Below are 26,196 nucleotides of genomic sequence, written 5' to 3' on the forward strand. Positions count from 1 at the left end.
GCTCAGCACAAATCTACACAGACTATTTTAGACAGGTGCCTAGAGATGCAGGGATCAGGGGTGCCCGTTCCTGGGGGCCAAGCCCTTTGCCCCCCCCCTATATTTTGAAGGTGGGGCAGGCCCCTCGTCAGTGACCAAAAAGCACAGAGGCGAAATAGAAAAAACTAAATCACACATGGAGTCCATGTCTGGAGGAACATAATAAACAGATGCATCTGAAAATATCATAGATATTTCAAACTAAACTTAAAACTTAAAAAATAAGAAACTGAGGAAAACCAAAACCGGCAGATTCATCCGTTCCTAACATACACCAAAACGTAGATTACACTACCCTTAGCTAGGGATGGGGGATGGTATGCTACTTTGTCTGGAATAGGAGTGATATGATCTGAAGTGTGTGTATTCACTATGTGTTGGGGATAAAGCGTACTCAGTAATTTTTTTAAAGAGCCTTCTCAATATGTCACACAGATTAAAATGAAAACAATTTGGTAACATTCCCTGAGCTAGGGGCCCAGGGAGCAGTGGCATACCATGGGGGCAGGGGGGTCATGGCCCCAAGTGCACAATTCTGGCACGCAGGGGCCAGTTTCTGTGACAATCCCCATCCTGCCCTGGCAAAGGCAGCAGAGCAACCCAGGCCCACAGTGATCGGCCATGGATGGAGGAAGGCGGGCAAGGGGCAACCCCAGCATGGCCCGGTCCAGCACTCCTCTCCATGGTCATTGGTGGAATTCGCCTGCCATGGGTTGCGGCGGCCTGCCTGGCAATAATAATAATAATAATAATAATAATAATAATAATAATAATAATAATATATTATTTATACCCCGCCCATTTGGCTGGATTTCCCCAGCCACTCTAGGCAGCTCCCAAAAGAATATTAAAAACACGATAAAACATCAAATATTCAAAACTTCCCTAAACAGGGCTGCCTTAAGGTGTCTTCTAAAGTTCTGGTAGTTGTTTTTCTCTTTGACATCTGGTGGGAGGGTGTTCCACAGGGTGGGTGCCACTACCGAGAAGGCCCTCTGCCTGGTTCCCTGTAACTTGGCTTCTTGTAGTGAGGGAACTGCCAGAAGGCCCTTGGCATTGGACCTCAGTGTCCGGGCAGAACAATAGGGGTGGAGACACTCCGTCAGGTATACTGGACCGAGGCCGTTTAGGGCTTTAAAGGTCAGCAACAACACTTTGCACTGTGTCCGGAAACGTACTGGGAGGCAATGTAGGTATTTCAAGACCGGTGATATGTGGTCTCGGCAGCCGCTCCCAGTCACCAGTCTAGCTGCCCCATTCTGGATTAGTTGTAGTTTCTGGGTCACCTTCAAAGGTAGCCCCACATAGAGTGCATTGCAGTAGTCCAAGCAAGAGATAACCAGAGTATGCACCACTCAGCGTGGCCCCGCTTGGCTCCATTGGGGAGGGGCGCTCCAACGGCATCAGCAACTTGCCCAACCCGGGCACCAGCAACCCACAGTATGCTGCTGCCAGGGAGACCCTGTTTTCATAACTCTCCTCTGCATCACTTGATAATGTTGGCATATTAAGCTGAGCAACTGCGCAACAAGAAGGTTGAGGAGACTGTAGAGCAAAACTAGGAGTGGATTTAATAAAAAGCAAAATAACAGAAATTACATTAGCTAACAATACATTACAGAAACATGACCCATCCAGTGACCCACCACCCAGGGTACTGAGAGAGGTACGCAGACCTCCTTATATACCGTACCCGATTACTGACACGCCCAAATCAAGACAAACTCAGCATCACCTGCTGCACTGTCCCACAGCTGGAAAACTAGGTCAATTAATCTCCTTCTTGCTTTTAAAGAGATATTTCTGTGGAACAGTAATGAACCTTAAATTAACATCCAACAGATAAATGTGCTCTCGTAAACATGGCAATTAAAAAATACAGCTCTGTTTTTGTGCTGCACTCTGGAGATAATGTTCCACTGTGGCTTCATCCTATGATTTCAAGACATCTTCAAGACATCTTCTCAAGATGACATCTGCAGAACTCGATGGCATCTGGAACTGGGAGACAGTAGCTGTGGACCAGGTGAGCCTTTAATTTCACATTGGTTTTTCTTTCAAGTATCTCCCTTTCCAAGTTGCTGTGCAGCTCCACAGCATTTTCTTCAAAGAACAACAAATGGTTTGGAAGACATGGGTGCCTAGGCATGCCCAAAGTGGTGGGTTTGAAAGGAGGAACTTTCTCAGCATTATAACTTGATATTAATCAAATTATACTAAGGGTTGTTGTGCATAGATTTTAAAAATGAACACCTGCAGATGGACCATCCAAATAAAAATTTCAGCACAAAAGTGAAGGGATTATATGGCACTTGAGACTGGTGTGTCTTGCCTTGATAATGGACCAGGTGAGAATCAACAAACTGAAACTCAATATAGATAAGAGTGAGGCAGTGTGAGTGGGTGGTTCCCTAGACCAGGTGGATGAGAGGCTGCTGTTCTTGCGGTATTTTATCAGAGCACAAATACATGTGTTGGGGACACCACCACCTATAGGGAAACTGCTCCCTCAGTCCTCCTTTTAAAAAATTAGATATTTGTGGCTCTCAGGAGTTCCTCAATGTGACCCTTTCCCACTGCTACCCATTCCCTTACAATGCTTTAAAAACTTCCCTGTAGCTTGGTGTTTATATGCTTAGACATGAGATGGAGACCAACACTGGAGACAGGATGAACTAGGTTTGTTGAAACAAGAGGAAAGATGAGAGACATATGAACTGAAGAAGGAAAGGCAGCCATGTCAGCCCATAAGAATACACTCCAAATCCACAGATTTATTTACTTACTTAATGAAATTTATAACCTGTTCTTCACAATGATTTTGTGCATCTATAGGAGCGGCAAATGGATCTGGCCAACACTACCAGCCGGAAAGTGACTGAATTTGTCCTCCTGGGCTTCCCCTCCCTCTCGCCCACATTACGCTTGCTCCTGTGCTCCTTCCTCTCCGTCAGCTATGCTTTCACCCTACTGGGGAACCTAAGCATCCTGTGGGCTGTGCTCAGGGACACCCGTTTGTCCCACATGCCCATGTATATCCTGCTGGGCAACTTCTCCGGACTGGAAATGTGCTACGTCACCTCCACGGTACCTCGGATGCTCATCGACATGGCATCCCCGCCGGGGATCATCTCCTTCCGTGACTGCTTCTTCCAGTTCTATTTCTTCTTCTCCATGGGGGCAACAGAGTGTTTATGCCTCTCCAGCATGGCCTTAGACCGGTACCTGGCCATCTGCCACCCACTGCGCTACCCAATGCTCATGTCCCTGCAGTTTTGCATCACCATATCAGCTTGCTGCTGGATCTCTGGTTTCCTGTGGTTTCTCGTGCCCATCATCTTAATCTCCCAGCTCCCGTTTTGTGGCCCCAACATCCTGGATCATTTTGTCTGCGACCCAGGCCCACTTCTAGCTGCCTCCTGCAGCCCAGCACCCCTCACGCAGATGTCCTGCTACGTCCTCAGCTCCATCATCATCTTCGCAACCTTCCTCTTCATTGTAGCATCCTACGGCACTATTCTACAGAAGGTGCTAAAGCTCCCTTCCGCCTCAGGCCGACGCAAAGCATTCTCCACCTGCACCTCCCACCTGGCGGTGGTCAGCTTGTTTTATGGCTCCGTCATGGTCACCTATGTCAACCCAGAATCTTCAGGAGGGAGCAATAAGGTGGTGACTCTCTTCTACTCTGTGGTAACCCCTCTGCTCAACCCTCTCATCTACAGCTTGAGGAACAAGGAGATGATAGCGGCATTGAAGAGGACATTGCTTCAAGGATGTTGAAGGCCTCAAGTGCAGTTCTCAGGGAGCAAGTGATTCTCCCTCTGCGTCCCCTACTGCACAGGGGTTGTTGTAAGGGTAAAATGTGGTTTCTAAGCCTCCTGTAACTTGGGCTACAAATGCAACAGCAAATAAACTAAGTGGATCAGAGATTCTGGGGAGGAAAGAACATTACAACTATGGTTAGCATCCAAGCCAATGGGTGGAAGATAACAGACATAACCTATATCTAGTTCACTATTTTTATTTTCTCATTAAAAAAAACAACCCACCCCACCCTCCCCAGGAGATGAGATTGCAGATGGCCATGCGGCCAGCACCCCTAAAATATTGTGTTTCCAGCCACTTATCTGAGTTAATAAACAAATTATAGTTTAAAATTATACTAGCCAGTAAATTTTGTAGTGTGAGGGAGGTTATGCCCTGTCCTCTTTAGCTGTATGCCTAATAAAGGTAGGCCAGTCTGTTGTTTAATTTGCTAGTCATTTTTTTTCTATCAAAGCTAACTGCCATACTTTCTTATACCGTGTGGCAATTAATATTCCTTCCCCAACAAAAATCCATTAGCTTGCTCAAAACAAAATATAAAATATTTTTTTTAAAAAAAAATCCTTCCAGTAGCACCTTAGAGACCAACTAAGTTTGTTCTTGGTATGAGCTTTTGTGTGCATGCACATTTCTTCAGATTCAGGTATCTGAATCTTTAAATTCAGATTCAGGCATCTGATTTTTAAATTTAGATTCAGGTATCTGATTTTTAAATTTAGATTCAGGTATCTGATTTTTAATTTTTTTATATATATTTTGTTTTGACTATGGCAGACCAACACGGCTACCTATATGTAACTGGAACCATTATCTTGCTATTACTAATCTCATTGCCAATAGTAACTAATCAAAGGGATGCTTGAATATCTGTTTAAACATTTAATTCATTTTATCACTGTTTTTTAAGGCAATTGTGGTTTTGTGTACATTTGTTTTTATCTTGACTGTGGACTTGGGTCATGTTTTAGCTCCAATTTCATTTTATAAATCTGCTTTTAAAAAAAGATCAGCTTTCTGCATTGGTTTTTAGTATTCCCGTTTTAACTGCAGTCTCTTACTGGTGTTTCTGTTAGGAAATTCCATTCCACCTTAAGTTGCAGACATGGAATTGTTGTGTGTCACATGTCTGTTTACACACCAGCACAGATTGCTGGGAACTTCCCTTTGTGTATAGCTTTTGCTTTTGCTCTTGTGACTCTCTCTGAGGAGACAAAGGAGAGCCGACATGTTTTTCTTTGCTCAATAAATCCGCTCGTAAATATGCTTTCACACAAGCCTCTCTCTCGCGCCATTTCTGTTGTGCAGTTCTGCAAATATAGGGTTCCCAGGCTTCAGATAAGTCTGGGTCGCTGATTACTTATGTCACATCAGAGACTGAGGATCGTCCAGCAGATCAGATGGAAGGATATGATCCAGCTGGGGGCTAGCCAGCTGGCCTCCAGACTCCCTCTGGATGCTGACAGTTTCTGCTTCTCATTGAAAAGGAATGTCAATGTAGATTATAAATTGTTGCCTTTATATGTTCTATGGCCCTTTATATGTTCTACCCAACCCACTTCACTCCAGTTCTCCATTGTAACCTAGGTCGTTCTTTGAGATACTGAAGAGGGCACTTAAGTGACCAACTAAGGCCACTGTTTTACAAATAAATTTGTCCAACCAGTTCAGCAACCTCTTCTACTGGAGTCTAGCCCTCACTGGATACAGGATCACGGGCCTGGAAAAGATTCAAGGGTACCATCCAGACTGACCCTCCCAAACTCCTAACATTACAGAAAATAGGCGCTTGTGGCGATGGGAACTGTTTAATGATTTCTAGGGATTGTTCAGATAAACGTGTGTGTTTCTGACAGCTGCTTCATGCTGCAGTGGCACAAGGGAAAGAATGATCAAGGCCTTTGGATAATGCTACTCTGGTACTGAGGCTTGTATTCTGGCTTAGACATGTTGAAACTCACCTTTCGGGGATGCCAAATGAGGGAGACTGGGTAATCTGCTTTGGGGTGCAGAACTGTGAATGGGAGTGTGCACACAAGGAGAAGGAGGGAGGCTGGAAGAGATCCTGGTGGACTGGAAACTTACCTGAAAGGATTAAGATGGTTTTAAAAGTGTAACTCTGTTTTATTATTTGTTTTTGATTATGTGTGTTCTAACTGCCTTTGCTAATTCGTAATTTTTCTACAGGGAAGTTGTATTTTGCTGCTTGTTTGTACATCTGGGGACAGATGCCTTGTTCTTGGGAATGGATAGTGTTATGAGTTTGGGAGGGGCAGCAAGCTGTATGTTGAGAGACTTCTAACCCCTGGATCCAGCAAATATAAGCCAGGCTAGCTTCTTGGTCAGATGATCACCTGGGTGATGGGCCATTAAGGGGAACATCAATGGTGATGGGCCATTAAGGGGCCATTAAGGACTCTGTGTGAGATGGCAAATGGCTGGGAGCCCTCCCTCAACTTGCGGATAGTTAGAAGAATAAAGTCAGAGCTGGGAGTTGAGACTTGCAGTGATGTGAGCTAGATGGAAAGCAGCAAGCTGGGAAGACAGTCTGATTTCTGCTGGAATCCAAGGGTGTGGCTCTGGAAGAAGTAAGGCCGTCTTGGGCTTACTGTGAACCCCTCCATTGTAGGATCAGGTGGTCTGCATGTGTAAATAAACCATATATCATAAAGACACTACAGTCTCTGCTGTGCCTCGCTTCCAAAAGGAAACACGAACCCTGGGTAAGCGCCTGGAATCCTTGGAATCTCACACCGCTCAGAGAATGGGGTGGTGCACAACAATATTTACTCCAAGAAATTGGCCTCCCCTGCCTTATTGTAGGAAATGTTTGTGCTGCAATTTCTTTTTAGGATGCCAGCAAAAGGCAGGCTTATTTCTGTCTCCCATCAGCTGATGGCAGAGGGAGAAAGAAACCTGGATTCGGCAGGCATTGGCTGTGTGGGGGAGAACTCTTTTGCACAGCAGATGTCTAGAACCAGGTGATGGGCAGGAGAAAGAAGCGTTTTCCCAGCTCTAGGCTTGACATTTCCCAAAATACCACAACATCGCTGATAATACCCTTTGTACTTTGGTTCCCAAGTGCCCAACAACCAGTGCAAAGAAATTTGACAGGTGGACAGAACAGCCCACATATCAATCTTGTGCTATAATGATGATGCCATGTGATTGACCGGTGAGTTGTCCCACCCACCTGTCATTGGGTGGTCAATATAAATACTACTGATAAGAAAAACCACTGTAAGCCCCTCGATAAAAGACATGGGAACATAGCACACTCCACAGCCACCTTTGATGGGGTAATAATAATAATATCCCGTTGTTTGGGTTTTATTTTTGCATTTTTAAACAGTCAAAGAGAAGCCATGCCTACTGCAAAAAAAGCCATTATAGCAGCAACTCCAAATGTCATCTGGTAAGTGCTCCAGATCTGGAGAAATCCTTCCTGGTCTCTCTCCAGCAAGCATACAATGTTCTTTCTTCCTCAGCTCACCTGCAGAATCTTAGCACAGCTCTGCTAAAGCAACCATCACTATCCGGATCTTTGCTTCCCCATCACCCTCTGGAGATAAGGGTCCCCTGAGGCTCTGGCCTGAGGAGCTGACATAACAGCCTCCTTTCACCGGCCAGTACTTTGGAACTAAAGACAGGGTCATGCTAGCAGAGAAGTATTCAGGAGAGGTAAGGCATGTTTGCTTGTTTCCACTCTCCCTCTGTCCAAAGTCCTCAGCCTACGTAGGCAGCTATTCTGCAAAACGAGGTGGGGAGGGAGGGAGGGGTCTTCCCTATTCTAACCACTGCACCCTACTGTCCTTCAAGGAAGCAACATAAAACGATGGGCACCTGATGGACTCGGGAGGAATTCCACTTCTCTAACCTAGAAGATGGTCCCACTTTCCTTCTGCCAGAACTGTAAACAGAAGTATTGGTTGTGCCTGCACCTGAGCATTGCCTGAAATTCTGAAGACAGGGGAGAAGGAGAGGGATAGAAAGCTCCAATGATGCATACCTATAGCCTGTTTATTTTCATGCCCTATTTTTCTGCCATGTAGCCATAGAACTGTAGAGCTGGAAGGGACCCAAATGGTCATCTGGTCCAACCCTCTGCTATGCAGGAATTACTTCTAATGGAAGAATCACAGCTTGGGTTCCATCATTTTTAGTAGTAGTAGTAGTAGTAGTAGTAGTAGTATTTCATTTATTGCATTTATTTGTCACCTTTGCTCCAAGGAGCTCACATGATTCTCCCTCTCTCCACGTTATCCTCACAACAACCCTGTGAGGTATCTTAGGCTGGGAGCTGGTGACCGACAGAAGGTCACCCAAGGAGCTTAATGGCCAAATAGGGATCTGAACCCTGGTTTCTCAGGTCCCATCCAGGCACACACACCCAACTGAAACTTGCTTAGCTTTAGCAAGGTGGTATCTGCATGTATCTTCAGACCACTGGTCCTTATAAGCCTAGGCTTTACTGAAGTTGTAAACTTGAGGTTTGCCTAGATCCAAAGCTCTGTGCATGTTTGACAACTATAAAATACGAATTAATGCATTGTGCGTTTCTTGCTATAATCATATGCAAATATGTATGTGTGTAATTCAACTGATTGCTACTTTCCCCCTTCCGCTTCCAGTTTTCCCATGCACGACATCTGAATTTAACAAATTAACATGACAGATGTCGTCCTTGAATCTGCCCAAACATGCGGTAAGGAATTTTGTTACATATTTCTTCCTTGTCCTCAGCTGAGTATTGCTTTTAAGTCTTATTTGTAAATATAAAGTAGTCTGGCAATAGCAGTCAAACTGGATACTGCAATAAGATAAGATGACAAGTCTTCATTATACATGAAATAGCCTTTTTTGTGTCCTCTGTGTACACAGGCACAGGGAGCTGCTTTAATCCAGATTAGACTATATTGCCCATTTAGCCAACTACTGCTTATTCTGATTGCCAGCGGTTCTGCAGGATCCTGTCAGAGATCCTTCCTAGCACCTGCACCAGATCTTTTTAACTAGAGATATGAGGAAGGGAAGCTCGTTCTTACTGCAAGTAAACCATGTTCTCTGTCAGTCAGCTATGGTTCCTCCCTGAAGCAACTGATTGAGGTAGGAAATGTGTTTGGGGTTGTCTTTGACAGAATGGCCCCAAAATCTTATCCCAAAAGATCTGATTGCATATCATGGCTTGGGTAGTGGGATGTGAGAGCCTTGGATGTCAGACTCTTGGATTCAGACTGGGGAGACCCAGGCCACTTCTACGCCATACATTTAAAGTACTTCGACCGCTTTTACGCTCATTGCTTCCCCCAAACAATCCTGGGAACTGTAGTTTGTTAAGGGTGCTGGGAAATGTAGTTCTGTGACAGCTCCCAGCAGCTTTGGGCACCTTTAGTGAACTACAGTTCCCAAGATTCTTTGGGGGGAGCCATGATTGTCAAAGTGACCAAAAAAAACCAAAAAGACAATAAACAGTCACAGGATATAATGACCAAAAACGTATAAAGAACTCAGCCGTGACAATCCCTGAAACGAGATGGAGATACTATAAGGATATAAACCCGTTTGGGTTTATATCCTTATAGTATCTCCATCTCGTTTCAGGGATTGTCACGGCTGAGTTCTTTATACGTTTTTGGTCATGATTGTCAAAGTGGCATAAGAGTGCTTGAAATGTATGGACCCCAGCTTCAAATCTCTGCTTAGTCACAAACCCTGCTAAGTGACTCTGGGCCAGTCACTGTTTCAAACTCCCCTTACAGGGTTGTTTTGAGAATAAACGGAACTGGGGCCACATGATGATGATGTTGGTGGTGGTGATGATGATGATGATGATGATAAATTAACTAAATAGCATGTTCTCAAAGAAAGAAGTAAAATTTCTGGAAATGTTGAAAGTGCTCTGTGTTTATGTGTGTGAGTGTTTGCGTGAGAGAGAGAAAAATACAGACAAACATAAATTCTAATAATAATAATAATAATAATAATCAGACAGACAGACAAATAGAGAATTCTGTTTTCTTGAAAAGTAGGTAGGGGTGTGTGTGTGTGTGTGTGTGTGTGTGTGTGTGTGTGTGTGTAAATCAGCATTCATCTGACATCTAATGCTAGGTATGACTATGTTTCTTTTGCCTCAGATTTCATAAGTAATTTTTTTAAAATTCTGATTATCCTTTTAATATGTTTATGTAGTTCTTTACTATATCGCTGTATTTTATTGTTGCAATCTATTCTTGAATATCACTTTGGGACATTCTATTGTAGGAAGTGATTCAATAAACTACCATAACTAAACAAACTGACCTGTCCGAATATCACCACGCAAGTTTAAAACTGCAACAGCAACAGAAGCAATCTCAGATTTGTGTAATGGCAACTGGGACTTTAATTCTTCTCAGAATTAGTTCATTTTAAGTCACTTTCAGGGCCCCTTTTAGAGCCAAAATGTGGCAATTAAATGTTATTATGAATGAAAACTTTAAAAAGAATGTTCAAGGCGGTTCCCACCTTCCATACAAGTTCGAACATTTTCTGCTTTTTACTATCATTTCATTTAATGTACGAATGTATTTGAAATATTTATTTTTTATATTATATGCTATATCATTTTTAAAAAAATCAAAGCACTTTACTATAATGTCTATATATAATTAGCACATGTAAAATGTTAAAATCAGAGGCAATCAACAAACTACCTGTAGAATGGTAAGATGGTGATTATGATCGGGGGGGGGGTGAGCAGGAGAACTGAGTTCCCTTACCTTTTAAAAATTAAATTTTATTTTATTTTTATGTCTGAGGGCACTGGGACAGATATACACCCAATGCCTGAGCCAAAAATCCACCTATGTCTGTAATCAATAAAGTTGTGGCCATTTCTGATCCAGATCATTGACGGCTTAAGTTTATTAATCACATCTTACATTTAGCCACTGCAATAAGCAGACAAACTTTGTGGTGAGTTCCCCTACATTTTTCCAGGAAAAAAAGCACAGATGATGATAATAATATTAATAATATCATGGCTACAAATATATAATAGACAATGTACAATATTAATTAGAGAGAAAATAAGTGAACGGTAAGAAAATGAATATATAATTATAATGCATATTCTCCACCTCTTTCTTCCCCCTGCCCCTCAAATTGCTAACCCTACCAATTCTCAGTCCTATCCTCACAACATGTTTCATTTTTGTTCTCTTTGAACACTTGCCAGCTTTCTTTAACCCTAACCATATAATCTTGTTTACATCCATCCAGAAATTGACAGGGAGGGGGGAAGCAGAGGAGGACTGTGAGGTCAGTGTGTGTGCCATCTGGCCAGGCTAAAAACCTTCCCTAGCAAAAGTTAACCATTTCTCCTTCCCCCCCCCCATGTCAACAGGGGCAGCACCCTTTGGACCAAGCCAACGACACCAGCCTGATGGTGGGGTTTGTCCTCATGGGCTTCCCGTCCCTCTCGCCTGCCTCCCGCCTGCTCCTTTGCTCTTTGCTGTCCATTTGCTATGCCTTCACCTTGGTGGGGAACCTGTGCATCGTGTGGGCCGTCCTCCGGGACTCTCGCCTCACCCGCTTGCCCATGTACATCCTCCTGGGGAACTTCTCCAGCTTAGAGATGTGCTACGTAACCACCACGGCGCCTCGGATGCTGTGGGATCTGTCCTCCCGGCTGCCAGGCATCATCTCCTTCAACGGATGCTTCCTCCAGTTCTACTTCTTCTTCTCTATGGGAACCACCGAGAGCTTCCTCCTTGCAGCCATGGCATTGGATCGCTACCTGGCCATCTGCCACCCACTGCGTTACCCGTTGCTCATGTCCCCCCAGGTTTGCTGCTCCCTATCAGCTTTCTGTTGGGCGTCCGGTTTCCTGTGGTTCCTGGCGCCCATCGTGCTGATTTCCAAGCTCTATTTCTGTGGCCCAAACACCCTCGATCATTTCATCTGCGACCCAGGTCCGCTGCTGGCTTCCTCCTGTGTGCCAGCCCCCAACACAGAGATGACCTTCTACAGCCTCAGCTCGATTGCCATCTTTGGACCCTTCCTCTTCATCATGTGCTCCTACGCGGCGGTCCTCAAGGCAGTGGTGCGGCTACCTTCCGCCGCCTCGAGGAAGAAGGCCTTCTCTACTTGCACCTCCCACTTGGCAGTGGTGGGCCTTTTCTACGGCTCCATCATGGTCACCTACGTGGCTCCCGAAGCTTCAGGTGGAAGCAACAAGGTGGTGACCCTCTTCTATTCTGTGCTGACCCCCTTGCTCAACCCAGTTATCTACAGCCTGAGGAACAAAGAGATGAAAAACGCCTTAAGGAGGACGCTGTTCCAGGGAAATTAGGGGCTCTGATCCACGGGTGGTTGGTTTGGACCTTGGCCAAGAGATCGGGGCCTTTTCCTCTGTAGGAGCTACCATGGTTGGAATGGCTAGAAACAGGAGAGGAGGGGTTCAGACGGCATTTAAAAGCAAACTTACCTCATTCCCGTTTCCCAAAATAACATCATGTGAAACCAAACACAACTAGCTTTTGAAATCGCATGAATTTTGCTCTCCAACTAAAAACATGTCCATAAACGTACATATATTAGGGGACAGTGTTGATAAAATGCATATGCTAGGTAAAAATAACTTATAAAATGTTATTAAAAAAAAGTTTAATATGGGAAATAGATGTCCAAAGGTGTACATTACTAGCAATGCACACTAAAATGATAATGATTGTTCATGATGACATTTTTTTCTTTAAAAATAGAATAAAATTGCAAACTGACAAAGAAACATGACAATCAGAACCTAATATTGGATAAATGAGACGCTCAAGAAACCATCCGTCCCTAGCTGAAGGTGATGAATTTGAGATACTGGCTCCATACAAACACCTTTGAAGCACATTGCTTCCCCCAAAGAATCCTGGGAACCTTTGTTCACTCCTTACAGAGCTGCAGTTGCCAGCACCCTTAACAGCTCCCAGTTCCCAAACAATTGTTTCTTTGCTGGAACTCCCATGTGTTAAATGTGATTTAAATGTGTGGTGAGTACTCAGCCGCTATATACAGTGGTACCTTGGGTTGCGGACATGATCCGTTCTGGGGTGCCATTTGCACCCCAAAAAGTCCGCATCCCTAGCGGTGATATCGCACATGCGCAAAAGCGCAATATCGCTCTTCTGTGCATGAATGCTTCTGTGCAGAATGCTTCTGTGCGTGCACGTGCGGCGAAACCCAGAAGTAAACACTTCCGGGTTTGACGCTTTCACAACCTGCAAAAACGCAACCCACAGCGAACGTAACCAGAGGTATGACTGTATTGTGGTGATACCTGTACAGTGCCGTATCCTATACATAATAATGTTCAGTACTGTATTATTTATCATTTCATCATAAGCTGGTTCATGATTTGCCTGCAATATAGGGGTGAGAGAGGCTTCAGACAATATGTGAGGCTCAGTGAATAAAGCACATATATAAACATATGTCAAGGCGGGAGTTGGGGAGCAGGTCAGCAATAACTCACAAGGTGTCTGTGAAGCTAACTCGTCATTCAAAGAAACAAAAGCAGTGAGGCCTAGTGAGCACAGCAGCTCTTCCCAGTAGGTCTTGCCCAAATGAGGCAGTTGTGAGGACTGAAGGTCCCCACCTTCCCACGACTCTCTAAGTCTCCACCTTCTCCGGTTCCTTCTTTTGGGATGTAATCCATTGGTGCAGTCAAATTCAACATTCCTTCATTTCCTAGAGTGGGCACAAGCAGGGGACCTTCCAGTCAGTGTAACTTCCTGTTCCCCTGGTCTGGAGCTTCCTCCCCCTGCATGTGACCTGGGAGATGGCCGTGGCTCTGGCTGTCTCCATAAAAGAGCTGAGTCATGCAGCCATCTTCTCAGTTGCAGTCTAGTTTTTGTCTTTCTATTGTCTTGCTGTACTTTTGCCGCCATGCTGCTCTCCTGCGGTCATTTTTTTGTCTTAATGTAATTTTGCTGCCTGCTGGCTCTCAGCCAGCAGCACATGAGTTCAGTCTCCCTATGAGATGAACTCACCGTTTATTACATAACCGCTAAGCAAAGCCTGCCTTTCAGGGATCATATCGTGAACTGAAATGTCAGTAAACTTTTTGTTACTTTACTCAGAAAGACTTTTGTGCCTTTGTTCTTTTAAGAGGGATTAAAGGGGACACCAGGAACTAATCTTAACAAAGAGATTCCTGTTTCCGGCAGTGAGAAATGGCTGGCTCCCACATGATCGGACCTCAGCCATGCTGGTAATTCAGGGTTGATATGGGGGTAATAAGCCCTGGCAGACTTCCCAGGGTGGGGGAGGACTGTCTCGTAGACCCACAGACCATCCGAGATTGTCAGCTTGCATCAAGGTGCAAGCAGCAGGACGCTGGGTCCCAGAGCATGACATGGCTGGAACTCTCCGAAGTCACTCTCATAAGCCGGAAATATCTGTTTGATAAAATAATTAGATTTGGACAATAAAAACACACAGTCTGGACCGAAGAAGACTGAGAAAAAAAACTGCAGAACTGCACAGCCCCTGGTGTTTAAGCTCGGACTTCAAAGAGATTCTCATCATGGTGTTTGGATTATGGAGGTGATTGACACGTTCTTTTTTCTTCTTCTTAATACCTACAATTGTTTTTCTGTGCCAAGCCTCATTAGAAGAAGAAGAGGAGGAGGAGGAGTTTGGATTTGATATCCCGCTTTGTGCCGAAGGAGTCTCAAAGCGGCTAACATTCTCCTTTCCCTTCCTCCCCCACAACAAACACTCTGTGAGGTGAGTGGGGCTGAGAGACTTCAGAGAAGTGTGACCAGCCCAAGCTGTATGTAGAGGAGCAGAGACGCAAACCCGGTTCCCCAGATTACGAGTCAACCGCTCTTAACCACTACACCACACTGGCTCTCAGATCGACGTCTATTTATAATTAAGTATTCAATTGCGCAGCTTTACTTAGACTTGAAAGACTTGATAAAGATAAAAGAAGTAAAAAGATGGCGCTTGTTAATTAATTGAATAATATAATATCAATATTCTTGGAGTGTTCCATGGCGTCTTTTATATGAGATAACTGAAATCAAGAATCTAGCAACCTGTAATGTTCTTTGGGGGATCAAGCAAGCCAATTGTATTTCAGAAGGATTATCAGCAATTTCCAAAATAACTGGGTTCAAAATTCTGGTCCGGGGTAAGATATATACAGTGGTGCCCCGCTAGACGAATGCCTCTCAAGACGAAAAACTTGCTAGACGAAGGCATTCGTCTAGCGGAAGGCTGCCCCGCTAGACGAAAAAGTCTATGGGGCTGCCTCGCAAGATGAAAAATTTTCGTCTTTTTTTTGTTTGTTTGTTTAGCGAAAGCGCGGCTGTCATTGCTGCTTCGCTAGACGAAAAACCCGCTAGACGAATTATTTTCGTCTAGCGGGGCACCACTGTAATGGGCATTTAAATAATATGTGACGGAGCGACTCTATTGATTTGTTATCGCACGTACATAGGACTGAAATTTTGCCATTTGAAAACCTATGACTCATAACATTTGATGGAAATGCGTTAAATCTTGCTTTAGCAAAAGCAAATCTATGTAATGCTACAGATAAAGTAGACAAATATGATGGAATCTGGGAGGTTGGCATAATGCCTAGATTCAATGGGGAACAAGTCCCGCCACCAGTTGCAAGGTTTTGCTGTGAATCTACATCATCCAATCGTTGCCCGACTACCCTTTTGGCTAAGGTGAGATCTAACTTCATGACCTCAGATGGCGAAATGCCATACTTCAAAAGTCTAGAGTGGATTATTTTTGCAAGGACCAAATGTATTGGCTTGAATCTACCCTTTTCCTCTCACATTCTTCTAAGCAGCGACTGCACACATCACTCCAATTCCCAGTTTAGGAAGCCATTTCCTCAGGAGGCCTCAGCTTCAGAAGCTTCCGGCAGAGTTAGATCAGAGGGAAAACCATATTGGCCTAATTAGCTGGTGCCTGGATAGGAACTTTTCTGGCAAGTTTTGTTGGGCTACCCTGCGGGAGGCAATTTAGAAGATGATCTGTTTGCAGTAACTACAGCATTTCCTTCTCGTGGTGCCAAAGTGGAGTGATTTTAATGGAGGAGTCGAGATGCGGTTGCAGTTCGACCACTCGAGGTCATAGAAAAGTCACCTTGCTCTGTTGTTGGTTGAAGGGAGTGAGTTCTGCTCAAATGAATCAGCAGGAACTCTTTGAAATTGAGGGAAAATTCAGCCACTTTCCCCAGCAGAGTACAGGTGATAGAAGCTAAATTTATCTTCTGTGCACCAGTTTTGTTCTGCATGGGGAGGCAAGCTAGTATTTAGAGGGATGGTTTTCACTAGTGAAATGGTACCTATTATATGTCCAATCCAAATCTTCTCCCCTCCCCAGCTGTTTTTAAAGGCTTTAAAAAGTGTAGTTTGGATCTACACTTTTTTAAGCCTTTACAAAGTGTCATGGATTAAAAATGCTCTCCCTATATTTCTGTTAAATTGAGGCACATTTACAAAAATAAAACTCTATGCAGGCACTAGGGGGCATCAGAACATAAAGGATGGGGGATATGGGAGAAAACTTGAGCATCAAGTAACTCGCTAAATATCTGCAGGGATTTTTTAAAGTCTTATAGACGTACTCAAGTTTTGCAAGCCACACACAATCATGTATGGCTGTAGTGAAACTCAAAGTCTCCATGCTGGACTGTGGTAATTATGGGATTAGTGCAGGTGGTAGACTATGTAGTTCCTCCAGCATTGCTCTTCAACCCGTTTGTTTTTTATAACAAGGTCAACATCTGTACTTTAGGATCACTCCATTCTCCACACAGCTGTTCAAGGGCTGAAGTGTATTCCACCTCCAATGAGATCACCCACCACAATAAAGCTGCTACCATGTTAGGGCATCCTAAATGAGGAGCCCGTCGTAAATACGTACCTGTGCACAGGGCACATGTTAACACTGCTTGATTTTGTACGTTATGCAAGCCAAAGAGAAAGATGTTAACATTTAATAATCATCTTCTTTTATTTGTATCCCACCCTTCCCAGCCAAAACCAGGCTCAGGGCGGCTAACATCAAAAGTCACCTCCTATAAACAAGTCAGGGTCAAATTAAAATCTAATTAGATGGCTTTCTGCAGGATTAGGGTTGGGAACAGTAAATGCTCATCAGGCCCAACTGTTTATGCTGTTCTTATGAGCCTGTGAGAATGCTGGTAGGCCTCTTTCATACTAGTTCTTATACAAAAAGAAAAGGGGAGTCAGGCTGAGCCCTGACCAAAGGCCTGGTGGAACAACTCAGTCTTGCAGGCCCTGCGGAAGGATGTCAAATCCCGCAGGGCCCTGATCTCTTGTGGCAATCTCCCTAATTCTTGCAGAGTGGACATGTGGGCAAACCTTTGAACCATTCCTCAATCAAGATTTGGTAGGTCCATCGGGGATTAAATGGCACTGCTTCCAGGAAGGGTGGATCAGCAAGGCAACTTTTACCCATCCTTCTTCTATAGCAAGGAAAGCTGGCCATACTCCCACGAGGCAGGTCGCCACTGCTCAGCTGTGGTGTCTCTCAGTCTACCCTAGACTGTAAACCTGAAGGAGCGTCTCCACCCCCATCATCCAGCCCAGAGACTGAGGTCTAGCTCTGGGGTTCTTCTTGCAGTTCCCTCATTGTGAGAAGTGAGCTACATGGAAACAGGCAAAGGGCCTTCTCGGTAGTGGTGCCCACCCTGTGGAATGCCCTCTCATCAGATGTCAAGAAGATAAACAAGTATACAACCTTCTGTAGACACCTGAAGGCAGCCCTATATTGGAACGCTTTTAATGTGTGATGTTCTGTTGTGTTTTTGTATATTCTGTTGGAAGCCACCTAGAGTGGCTGGGTCAACCAAATCAGGTGGGTGGAATTCAAAAAATAAAGTAACAACAACCATGCAGGGCTGCTATGAGGATAAAACTGGATCATGTGCTTTACCCTGCTTTGAGCCTTGCTAATCTTTTTTTTATATATATTTGTTATGGGAACCAAACACAAGGCATTGCCCAAAGAAGCAAAGAATGCAGGTTTTTATTGGTTAAAGTAGGGAACAGAGAGAGCAGAATATGTATAAAAATTACAAAGTCGAACTCAAAACATTGACAAATAAATACTGATGTTATTATCTCCTGTATACACACACACACACACACACACACACACAATAAAAGACAATAGGGGCTAGTGCTCAGCCAACTGGGATCTACAAAAGACAGAAGAGCTAAACAAGCTCAAATGCCCAAACTCAAGTGAAATGGAAGCTAAGGTGAGAAACAGGCAACAAGGTCACCCTCCCCAACAGTAGAGATGGGGCAGGCCTGGTGTTGGAAAAGTGGGAAGAGTCTAGGAAAAGACATGGGAGTGAGTTGAGCAGCCCCGCTGATTTTTCAGACTGACTCATGAAGGCTAATTCTTATTACTGCAGAGGATCGAGGCTAGGCTGATGCATCGGGAAGTAGCACTGAGAGGGAGCAAAACTACTTAACCCTAGAGTCCTGCAGTTCCCTCTCTTGTCTCTCACTCCTTCAACTTAATGTCTCTGAATATGATAAAAACGAGCCCAACCTTGCTGGGCCCTAGATAGCCAAGGTAGTGTCCTCAAAATGTTGCTGAACAACTCCCATCAGCCCCGGCTATCATAGCCAAGGGGGAGAAATGCTGGGAACTGTAGTTCAGCAACAGCTGAATGGCACCGCCTTGGCTACCCCTGCCCCAGGCCTTTGATTTTCTAGATCCTCCAAGAGGTAGCAGGTTCTGCCTGAAGGCCAAGCACCACCAGGCGGGAGAGCAGTCCCCCACGTGCCGTCTCCTCCTCCTTCCCCCTCACTTCATTCACTTTGTGCCTGATACGCAATGGTGGCTGCAGCCTGGCTCTGGGATCCTTGCACTTTGCCGTTCACCACTAGCAGAAGAGGTGTCTCCACCCGGATGCTAGAGAAAGTAAAACTCTGAAAAAGAGGAATGGAGAAAAGGTTACGGTGCAGAGGAAGGATACAATCTAAGTAAGGCCTCCCTCCCTCCAAACCTTGCTGACTGTGTAACAGGGACAATTTTCGGGCAAGATTTGCTCACATATTGGCAAATTCAGGCAGCGTAATCACAGCTGATTGAGAGAACCTTGCACAACAAAACCAATGTCTCCAAAAGACCTGACATTTTGTGATAAGGAAGGCGACAAGAAAAATGCACTGTGACAGTATTAACACTTGCTTAGGTGCAATGTCTAGCTTTCATACAAACAAATCAAAATGAACTACGCATTAAATAGCTGGCACTGTCTAATCTCCTCTACAGGCAAATCAGGACAAATGCTCAAATAAGCAGGTTATCTGAAAAAACCCACACCCAGATTTACATAACTTCCAACTGAAACTAAGTTTTTAAAGTGCCATTTTAAAAAAGCAAGACATAGAGGCTTCCTCTCCACTTGGCATCTTTCTCCCAGAATAACTGATCTGGGAATGGGGGGGCGGGGGGAAATACAGAAGAACAGGGGGATGCCAAGACAGACAGGATGAAGCCAGTAAGCTTTGAATTGTTGCCTCTGCTTTAAACTGTTTCCATCACTTTTGCATTCAATTAATTCTGTGCTGTCTCTTCCAACTACAGTGGTACCTCAGGTTAAGTACTTAATTCGTTCCGGAGGTCCGTTCTTAACCTGAAGTGTACTTAACCTGAAGCACCACTTTAGCTAATGGGACCTCCTGCTGCTGCTGCACTGCCAGAGCACGATTCTTGTTCTTAGCTGAGTTCTTAACCTGAAGCGTACTTAACCTGAAGCGTACTTAACCCGAGGTACCACTGTACCTCTTTGGAGGCCCTGGTTGCATCACGAGCAACATGGAAAAATGTACATAATAGAATTCGAAAAAGCACAGGTGGGGCTCACCTTGCCTTGGTGCTGGATGTGATGATGCCGAAGGTGAGGCTCAGGGATGGCCACTGAGTCCCCAATCAAAACCCCCCAGCTTTGCGCCATGTTGTACACTGTGACAGCAAAACAGGGGCCCTCGGTGGAGTCAGTCAGGCCGAAAGTGCTGTTTGAGTAATGAAAGGAAAGAACAAAATTTGTTTAAAAAGAAGCATCAGTCAGTTTGCTGGATGAGTAGACAGGCAAGTGGAAAGATCAAGAGATGAACAAGATGGATACTTGCCCACATAGCAGAGCCCAAGGAGCTGGTCATGGTTGATAAAGCTCAAGGACAGACTAAGCATCTTGTAGGCGTCATAGTCTCTAAGCTCAACAGCGAGTTCACTGTTATCCCATCAAATGTAGTTTCTCCTTATTAGAACTGCCTTCCTCTACAGCAAGGATGGACAACCTCCAGCCAGTGGTCCAATCTCAGCTTGTGTGGTTGTTTCCCCCAAAACATGGCTACCACTCATAAGCCAACATCAGTTGTGATGTTAGCTGATGGGCGAGAGGTCAGGGTTAAATCCTGCGTTGGCTGTGCATCGTTGTGATGTCAGCTGATTTGACAGGTGGGTGAGTCAATTTGGCCAGCAAGGCCAATCCTGATAAGGATCTGGCTCATACAGCAAAAAGGTTTTCCACCCCTGCTCTAGAGAACCACCAAGACATCAAGCTGAACACATTTCAGACTCAAGATTAAGGTATTTACTTCTGTTTAAGCAAGCGTCTGGTGGCCTCCATATGGATTAATGATGTGCGTTTGTGGGATAAGCTTCTACAGCTGTTTGCTACTTTTAAATAATTATTGAAACCTATCCCAAGCCTCCATCTTAGGGAAGAATATAAGCCCTAACAAACAATGAAGAGAGCAGGATAAAGCTAAGCAGGAAGGAAAAGGTGGATATAGTCTGGGAGGGGGGGTCCCCATTTTTTTCTGGGATTTCACATCTCTAAGTAGACATGAAGAGATATATGAAAAGATTCCAAGGCAGGATGTGGCAGGAACTTACAAGGGCACCTTTTCCTCTGTGGTCAGACTGAACAGCACCTTCCCCAGCACCACAACACCAGAGTTAATGCCAGGCCTCAAGGTGCCCAGGGGGCGCTGTTCCAGTTGCACCTTCTGACCCGAGGGCCCTTGGTAGCGCCCATCCCCACACGGGCCCAGCTGGGAGGTACGCAGGCTTCCCAGCATGCTCTGCAACTTCTTGCCTTTCACTTTTCCCTGCAAGGGAGAAAAGCAGCACGGTGAGTCACCGGGGACGATGCTACGTTTGCATGGGTCGGGCAGTGAGGTGACAAAGAGCCAAGTATTGTTGCCGTTAATAATACCTTGTTCTCAAGGAGGCTGGTTAGCCGCTCAAGGAAATCTACGAGTTGCTGCTCCCGTTGGCGTGGTTCCGGGCAAGCTGGATCAAGGGCTGCTGCCTGTGCAAAGCCCTCCAGAGCTTCCATGTAGTTTTCTTCGTACTTGTATAGCTGCCCACAAAAACAACGGAGCAGAAGGTGATAGGCTAGGGTCACATGGAACATACACTACTATAGAAATAGGAGACTGCAGGCACTGGTCAATTAAGTCAGAACAGGGGTGGAGACTGAAAATCGGTCCCTTGATGACTGCTTAAGCTGGCAGCCTTAAGATGTATTTCACTATTGCCAGCCACCCATCCTCTAACATGTCCCACAGTTTTCAGAGTTCTCCGCGATAGGTCAAGCACAAGCCAGTCAAACCTATCTTGCCCCATGATCCTCCCCATTCTTTCTGCTCACCGTGGCTCGATTAAGATGTAGATCTGGATTACAAGATGCCGTGGGGTCCACCTTCTCCTACAAAAAGAAGACCAAGAGAAAAGCATGAGCATCCACCATCACTTCCTCTGTGAGTTTCCGGGGGACACTCTCCCTCTGCCCCCAAGCACTTCTTTCACAGCACAGTCATTTTTGCTTTTACCAGCCACAGCCCAAGATCCCCATCCACCCACACATCTAAAGCTGCATATTTATAAATGGCACAGTGGCAAATCATCACAAATCACACCTTTAGCTACCTCATTTTCTTTCCCCTTAATCAGTGCAGCTCACAAGATCCACAGAACAGTTATATAAGTAACCAATCCCTACATGTGCTGTTCCGGGTATTTATATGCTCACATGATCACTCTGGAAAGTTATTGCATGAGTACCAAACTTTTTTTCTAGGCTGCCCCTAACTATCCCTATTGGGCAACTTTAGCCTTCATTTTGATTTCTTGCACTTTTCCACTATGTTGGTAGGTCTGGCTGGGGACAGCAGCTGAGCTGAGAACCACTTTACAGATATGCCACAAAGGCACTATTTAGAAAACCAGGTATACTTCTACACCAACCACTGTCTGCTTCTATCCTATTCAAAGCAGAGGAGCACAAAATTGTTCACCATGATCTGAATGTGGATAGAGGTTTCTCTCTCGCACACATACAGTACTAGAACCCAGGGTCACCCAGTGATGAGGAATATTGGCAGATTCAGGACAGACAAAAGAACTTCTTCACAGACTGCATAGTTAAAACTTTGATACTATTATAATATGTGGTGGTGGGCACCAATTTAGCTTTAAAACAGGATTAGAAGAATTTACGGAGGATACAGATCTCAGGGGGTACTAGTCATCTATTAAGATTCAGAGGCTGATTTCAGAATATCAGTTGCTAGGGATCATGAGCACAATTGCGCTCATGCCCTGTTTGTGAGCTTCCCATGGGCATAACTGGCCACAATGAAAAAAAAATGCTGAACTCAATAGGCCTTTGGTATGACCCAGCCTTTGGGCTCTTAATCTCCAAATAACCTCAGATGCTAAAAAATAACAGGAAGTGAATGTATGAGCATGGCAAACTTATGCTAGTTAAGACTGCAATATCTTTATTTTATTTTGCAAAATGCATTAATTGCTTTACATTAGAAATATCAAAGCAATTTTTGAAACAGGAGGAACCTTTAAAAACAACATGTATATCTCATTTTTGCCTTACAGCAAGTTGGTTAGGTGGACTAGATGAAGTTAGGTGTGTATACGCAGCAAAAGGAAGTGGCAGAATCCTGAGGTGCCACCTCAATCTGCAGACCGGAGGTGCCCTTTCAGTATCCTTGTGTGTGTAGACAGGCAGTATGCTGTAGTGGTTAGAATGTTGAACTAGGACGGAGACCAAGGTTCATATCCCCACTCAGCCATGAAGTTCACTGGGTGACTTTGGGCCAGAAACTATCTAACCTACTTCGCATGACTGTTGTGAGGATAAAATGGGATGTGGGGTGGGGGTGGGAAAGAGAACCATGTATACTGCCTTGAGCTTCTGTGAAGAAAAGTGGGTATCAATCTAATAAATAAATTAATTAAAACAGTTATATAACTAGCATTCCAAGAAAAGATTATAGCTCCAGCTGTGCAAGTTTCTCACTTGGAGAGAGGGTTTGCTATTTATTTTATTTGTGTGGTTTTACATAGAAGAACATTAGAAAATGTGATCTCCCTGCATGCAGTCAGAAGTGACTTAGCCTGTTCCACCCCTTCAGAGTGCAACTTGCTCAGGTAACCCAGTAAGCTTTGCAGGCAAGGAAGGATTTGAAACTGGGTCTCCCTGCACCCATTACCAGCCCTCTAATCTGCCACCTAGAACTAGCCATTTCCACCTCAGCTCCTGGCAACGTAGAATCTCCAGAAGAGGCTTAGCCTGGGCCCCCAATCCCCTCCTCCCCACCATACCACAGGGTTCCTCTAGAGTCCCCTCCAGCACCTACTGCTTGGGCATAGGCACTCAGCGCCTGCTGGGAGATCTTGGGGTTCTGCCCTGAATTGAAGAACAAGGAGAGGTAGGCATTGCCCAGAACATCTGTGGAATACAGAGAGCATAATTAGCAGGTTGCACAGCCAGTTCCCTTCCTTGCTCTATCCCACCCCACCTCAGGACCACCTGAAAAGAGGCGCATGACACACTCACACCAGGAGCGGCCGTCGCGCACATCCATCTGCACCGCCAGCTTGGCCTGCCGCACACTGTCCATCACGTTGTGTGCATGCTCATCAGCGGAGTTCGTGCGCAGCTGCCTCAGCACCATAGAGAGATTCCGCAGGGAGGCCTTGTTCTTGCACTGGAGAGAAAAGGGGCAGGAGAAAGACAAGGCTTCTGCAATTAGCAAGAACTCAAATCCTACCTAGTGAAATGCAAAACATGACTCTCACTTCCCCAAAGTATTCCTTGAGGTATGTCCTTTGGCTGAAAAGTCCTGGTTTGAAGTGCCAAGCAGTTCTTCAAACTAGAATCACCGCCTGCCCAAGGGAGGACTGAGGAGGGACTTACATGGCTAAGCGCTCCAGAGAAGCAGGTGTGGGCAGCAGAGACATCACCCTTTTTCCAGTAAACTTCCCCTAACTGATTCCAGGCTTCTACCAGTTCCGGATCCAGTTTGACAGCTTTGGAGAGCAGCTCTTCAGCTTGGGCATTATAATCTGGGGACACATTCAAGGCTTTCCCCTTCAGCATCAGTGTGTGAGCTCGACCCTCAGACAGGCCTAGCAGAGGATGGGAGAAAGAGAGATGCTGTAAGTGAAATGCAAGTCCATGAGATCCACACTGTGCTAGAAATTCAGTCACCGAGCTCACCCTAAAGACATTAACAGGATTCTATTCCAGTTAACAGCAAAGCATTTTCACAGAGGGTAAAACTATCAATGATTACTAGCCATAATGGATATATCCAATTCTGGGGCCAGAAGCAGGAAGACTCTGAATACCTCTTGCTGGGGAACAACTGCAGGAGGGCTACTGAACTCACATCCTGTTTGTGGGCTTTCCAGATGCCAGGTTTAAGGGACCTGTGGCCCTCAAAATGAGCATGGTCATGGATGATAGGACTTGCAGTTCTGCAATAAGTCTGGAGGATCACAGGTTCCCCACCCCAGGCAAAGTCAGCTGGTTGGCCCTGTGGAAAACAGGATACTGGACTAGATAAGCCTTCATACTGGTCCAGTGGGCTCCTCTTTCCTTTGTGAAGAATCCCAAACAGTTCAGAGAATGCCACGGAACAATTTACATGGGGTCCCTCCAGACTTGTTAGGTTTTTGCAACCTTTTATTTATTTCATAAAATTTATATGTGCTTGATTGTACAAAACCTCAAAGCAGTTTACCAAAAAAAGACTGACGCAAGAATAATGGATTAGTGGTGGGTTTATACTGGATCGACCACGTGTAATTCCACTTTGTTAGTTATTCTGCAATGTTTCCCCAATGTTACCGCAACATTGCTATCGGGGGGGGGGGGGCACTCTTGCACTGTAGCACAACCAAAGTAGGAACCACACACACACACACACACAGAATATTTTTGGTGTTAAAAGTTACAGGATTTCAGCAGGAAGCTAATGGACATGCACTGATTGGAAGCAAAGTAGTATGTAATTTCTGCAAGTGAAACAGTACTGAAAGGAGGATAATAATAATAATAATAATAATAATAATTTATTTGTACCCCGCCCATCTGGCTGGGTTTCCCCAGCCACTCTGGGCAGCTCACAATAGAATATTAAAAACATGGTAAGATATCAAACATTAAAAACTTCCCTAAACAGGGTCATACACAACCACCCTAAACCACCAGAAGCACAAATAATCGTGAATGCACAATAAAAAGGACATCTGCAGAGCCTCACAGCATTAAGAGGAAGGAGGAGGAGGACTGGTATACAAGTTGGAGAAAGGAGAATGCTGGTTCTGTTGGGATTTACCTTCTAATGCTTCCATTTTCTGAAGAGTCTTCTCCATCTCCTCCTGTACATCCTGCTGCTTCTTCCCAGCATCTTCCACCTTGTGGCTCTCAAAATAATGGTCTCGGAAATGATATAGCTGGTCAACCAGTTCCTATCAGGAAATTTCCAAACGGGGAATGCTACCGGTGGGGCGCAACTAGCCACCAAGCGCGCGCCCCCTCCCCAACCTTCCTCGACCCGCCCCCGCCCCCACGGGCAGCGCGGGAGGGAGGCAGTCCCAGAGGCGGAGAGGCGCGAAGGCGGCACGCCGGACCTCCCCGCCCCGCGCCCCGCGCCCCGCGCTCTCCCCCGGACGCCACCCTCCCCCCCGCCTGCCCACCACCACCACTACTCCCCGGGGGCGCCGGAGGGATCGCCGCGCCACGGCGGCCGATGTGCCTAAGACGGCCCTGCGGCGAGATGTTCTGCTCGCCCTACCTGCAAACCTTGCCGAGCTTGGCGGTTTTCTTCTTCTTCCTCAGCCATGATCGCTCGAGACTCTCCTCCGTTTCCTGTTATTCTCTTCACTTGCAACCACGGAGGCTCCTGCAGAGACATCTAAAGGTCTGGAGGCCAAACTGCAATCCAGGCACAAAGAGAGGAATCGATCATT

General features: G+C 45.3%; 3 protein-coding genes across 3 annotated transcripts; 2 read left to right on the forward strand and 1 right to left on the reverse strand.

Annotated features, from left to right (window-relative positions):
- The first annotated feature begins 2,883 nt into the window (after nt 1-2,883).
- On the forward strand, nt 2,884-6,381 carry LOC117057469 (olfactory receptor 11H6-like). The gene is made up of 2 exons (XM_033168317.1): nt 2,884-3,804; nt 6,313-6,381. The coding sequence occupies exons 1-2, from the start codon at nt 2,884-2,886 to the stop codon at nt 6,379-6,381; spliced, it is 990 nt and encodes a 329-aa protein (XP_033024208.1).
- Nucleotides 6,382-8,536: 2,155 nt separating this feature from the next.
- LOC117057470 (olfactory receptor 11G2-like) lies at nt 8,537-12,193 on the forward strand. The gene is made up of 2 exons (XM_033168318.1): nt 8,537-8,566; nt 11,246-12,193. Exons 1-2 carry the CDS (start codon nt 8,537-8,539, stop codon nt 12,191-12,193), a joined length of 978 nt encoding a protein of 325 aa, XP_033024209.1.
- A 5,694-nt stretch (nt 12,194-17,887) lies between these two features.
- On the reverse strand, nt 17,888-26,144 carry TTC5 (tetratricopeptide repeat domain 5). Its single transcript, XM_033169766.1, has 10 exons — nt 26,022-26,144; nt 25,563-25,695; nt 24,137-24,348; nt 23,777-23,927; nt 23,577-23,668; nt 21,569-21,625; nt 21,131-21,277; nt 20,809-21,023; nt 19,775-19,922; nt 17,888-18,833 (listed from the first exon to the last, which is right to left on the reverse strand). The coding sequence occupies exons 1-10, from the start codon at nt 26,139-26,141 to the stop codon at nt 18,714-18,716; spliced, it is 1,395 nt and encodes a 464-aa protein (XP_033025657.1). The 5' UTR covers nt 26,142-26,144; the 3' UTR covers nt 17,888-18,713.
- Between the last annotated feature and the right edge of the window lie 52 nt (nt 26,145-26,196).

This window comes from Lacerta agilis, chromosome 14 (genome assembly GCF_009819535.1).
Source record: "Lacerta agilis isolate rLacAgi1 chromosome 14, rLacAgi1.pri, whole genome shotgun sequence".
Taxonomy (NCBI): domain Eukaryota; kingdom Metazoa; phylum Chordata; class Lepidosauria; order Squamata; family Lacertidae; genus Lacerta; species Lacerta agilis.

Excerpts from the sequence above, each read along its gene's own strand:
- TTC5 (XM_033169766.1), bottom strand. The coding sequence starts at position 26,141 with ATGTCTCTGCAGGAGCCTCCGTGGTTGCAAGTGAAGAGAATAACAGGA. Across the intron at positions 25,696-26,021 it reads AAGCTCGGCAAGGTTTGCAG|GAACTGGTTGACCAGCTATA; the intron begins GTAGGGCGAGCA and ends ATTTCCTGATAG. Across the intron at positions 18,834-19,774 it reads ACATCCAGCACCAAGGCAAG|AGTTTTACTTTCTCTAGCAT; the intron begins GTGAGCCCCACC and ends CCTCTTTTTCAG.
- LOC117057469 (XM_033168317.1), top strand. The coding sequence starts at position 2,884 with ATGGATCTGGCCAACACTACCAGCCGGAAAGTGACTGAATTTGTCCTC. Across the intron at positions 3,805-6,312 it reads CGGCATTGAAGAGGACATTG|CTCAACTTGCGGATAGTTAG; the intron begins CTTCAAGGATGT and ends TGGGAGCCCTCC.
- LOC117057470 (XM_033168318.1), top strand. The coding sequence starts at position 8,537 with ATGTCGTCCTTGAATCTGCCCAAACATGCG. Across the intron at positions 8,567-11,245 it reads TGAATCTGCCCAAACATGCG|GGGCAGCACCCTTTGGACCA; the intron begins GTAAGGAATTTT and ends CCATGTCAACAG.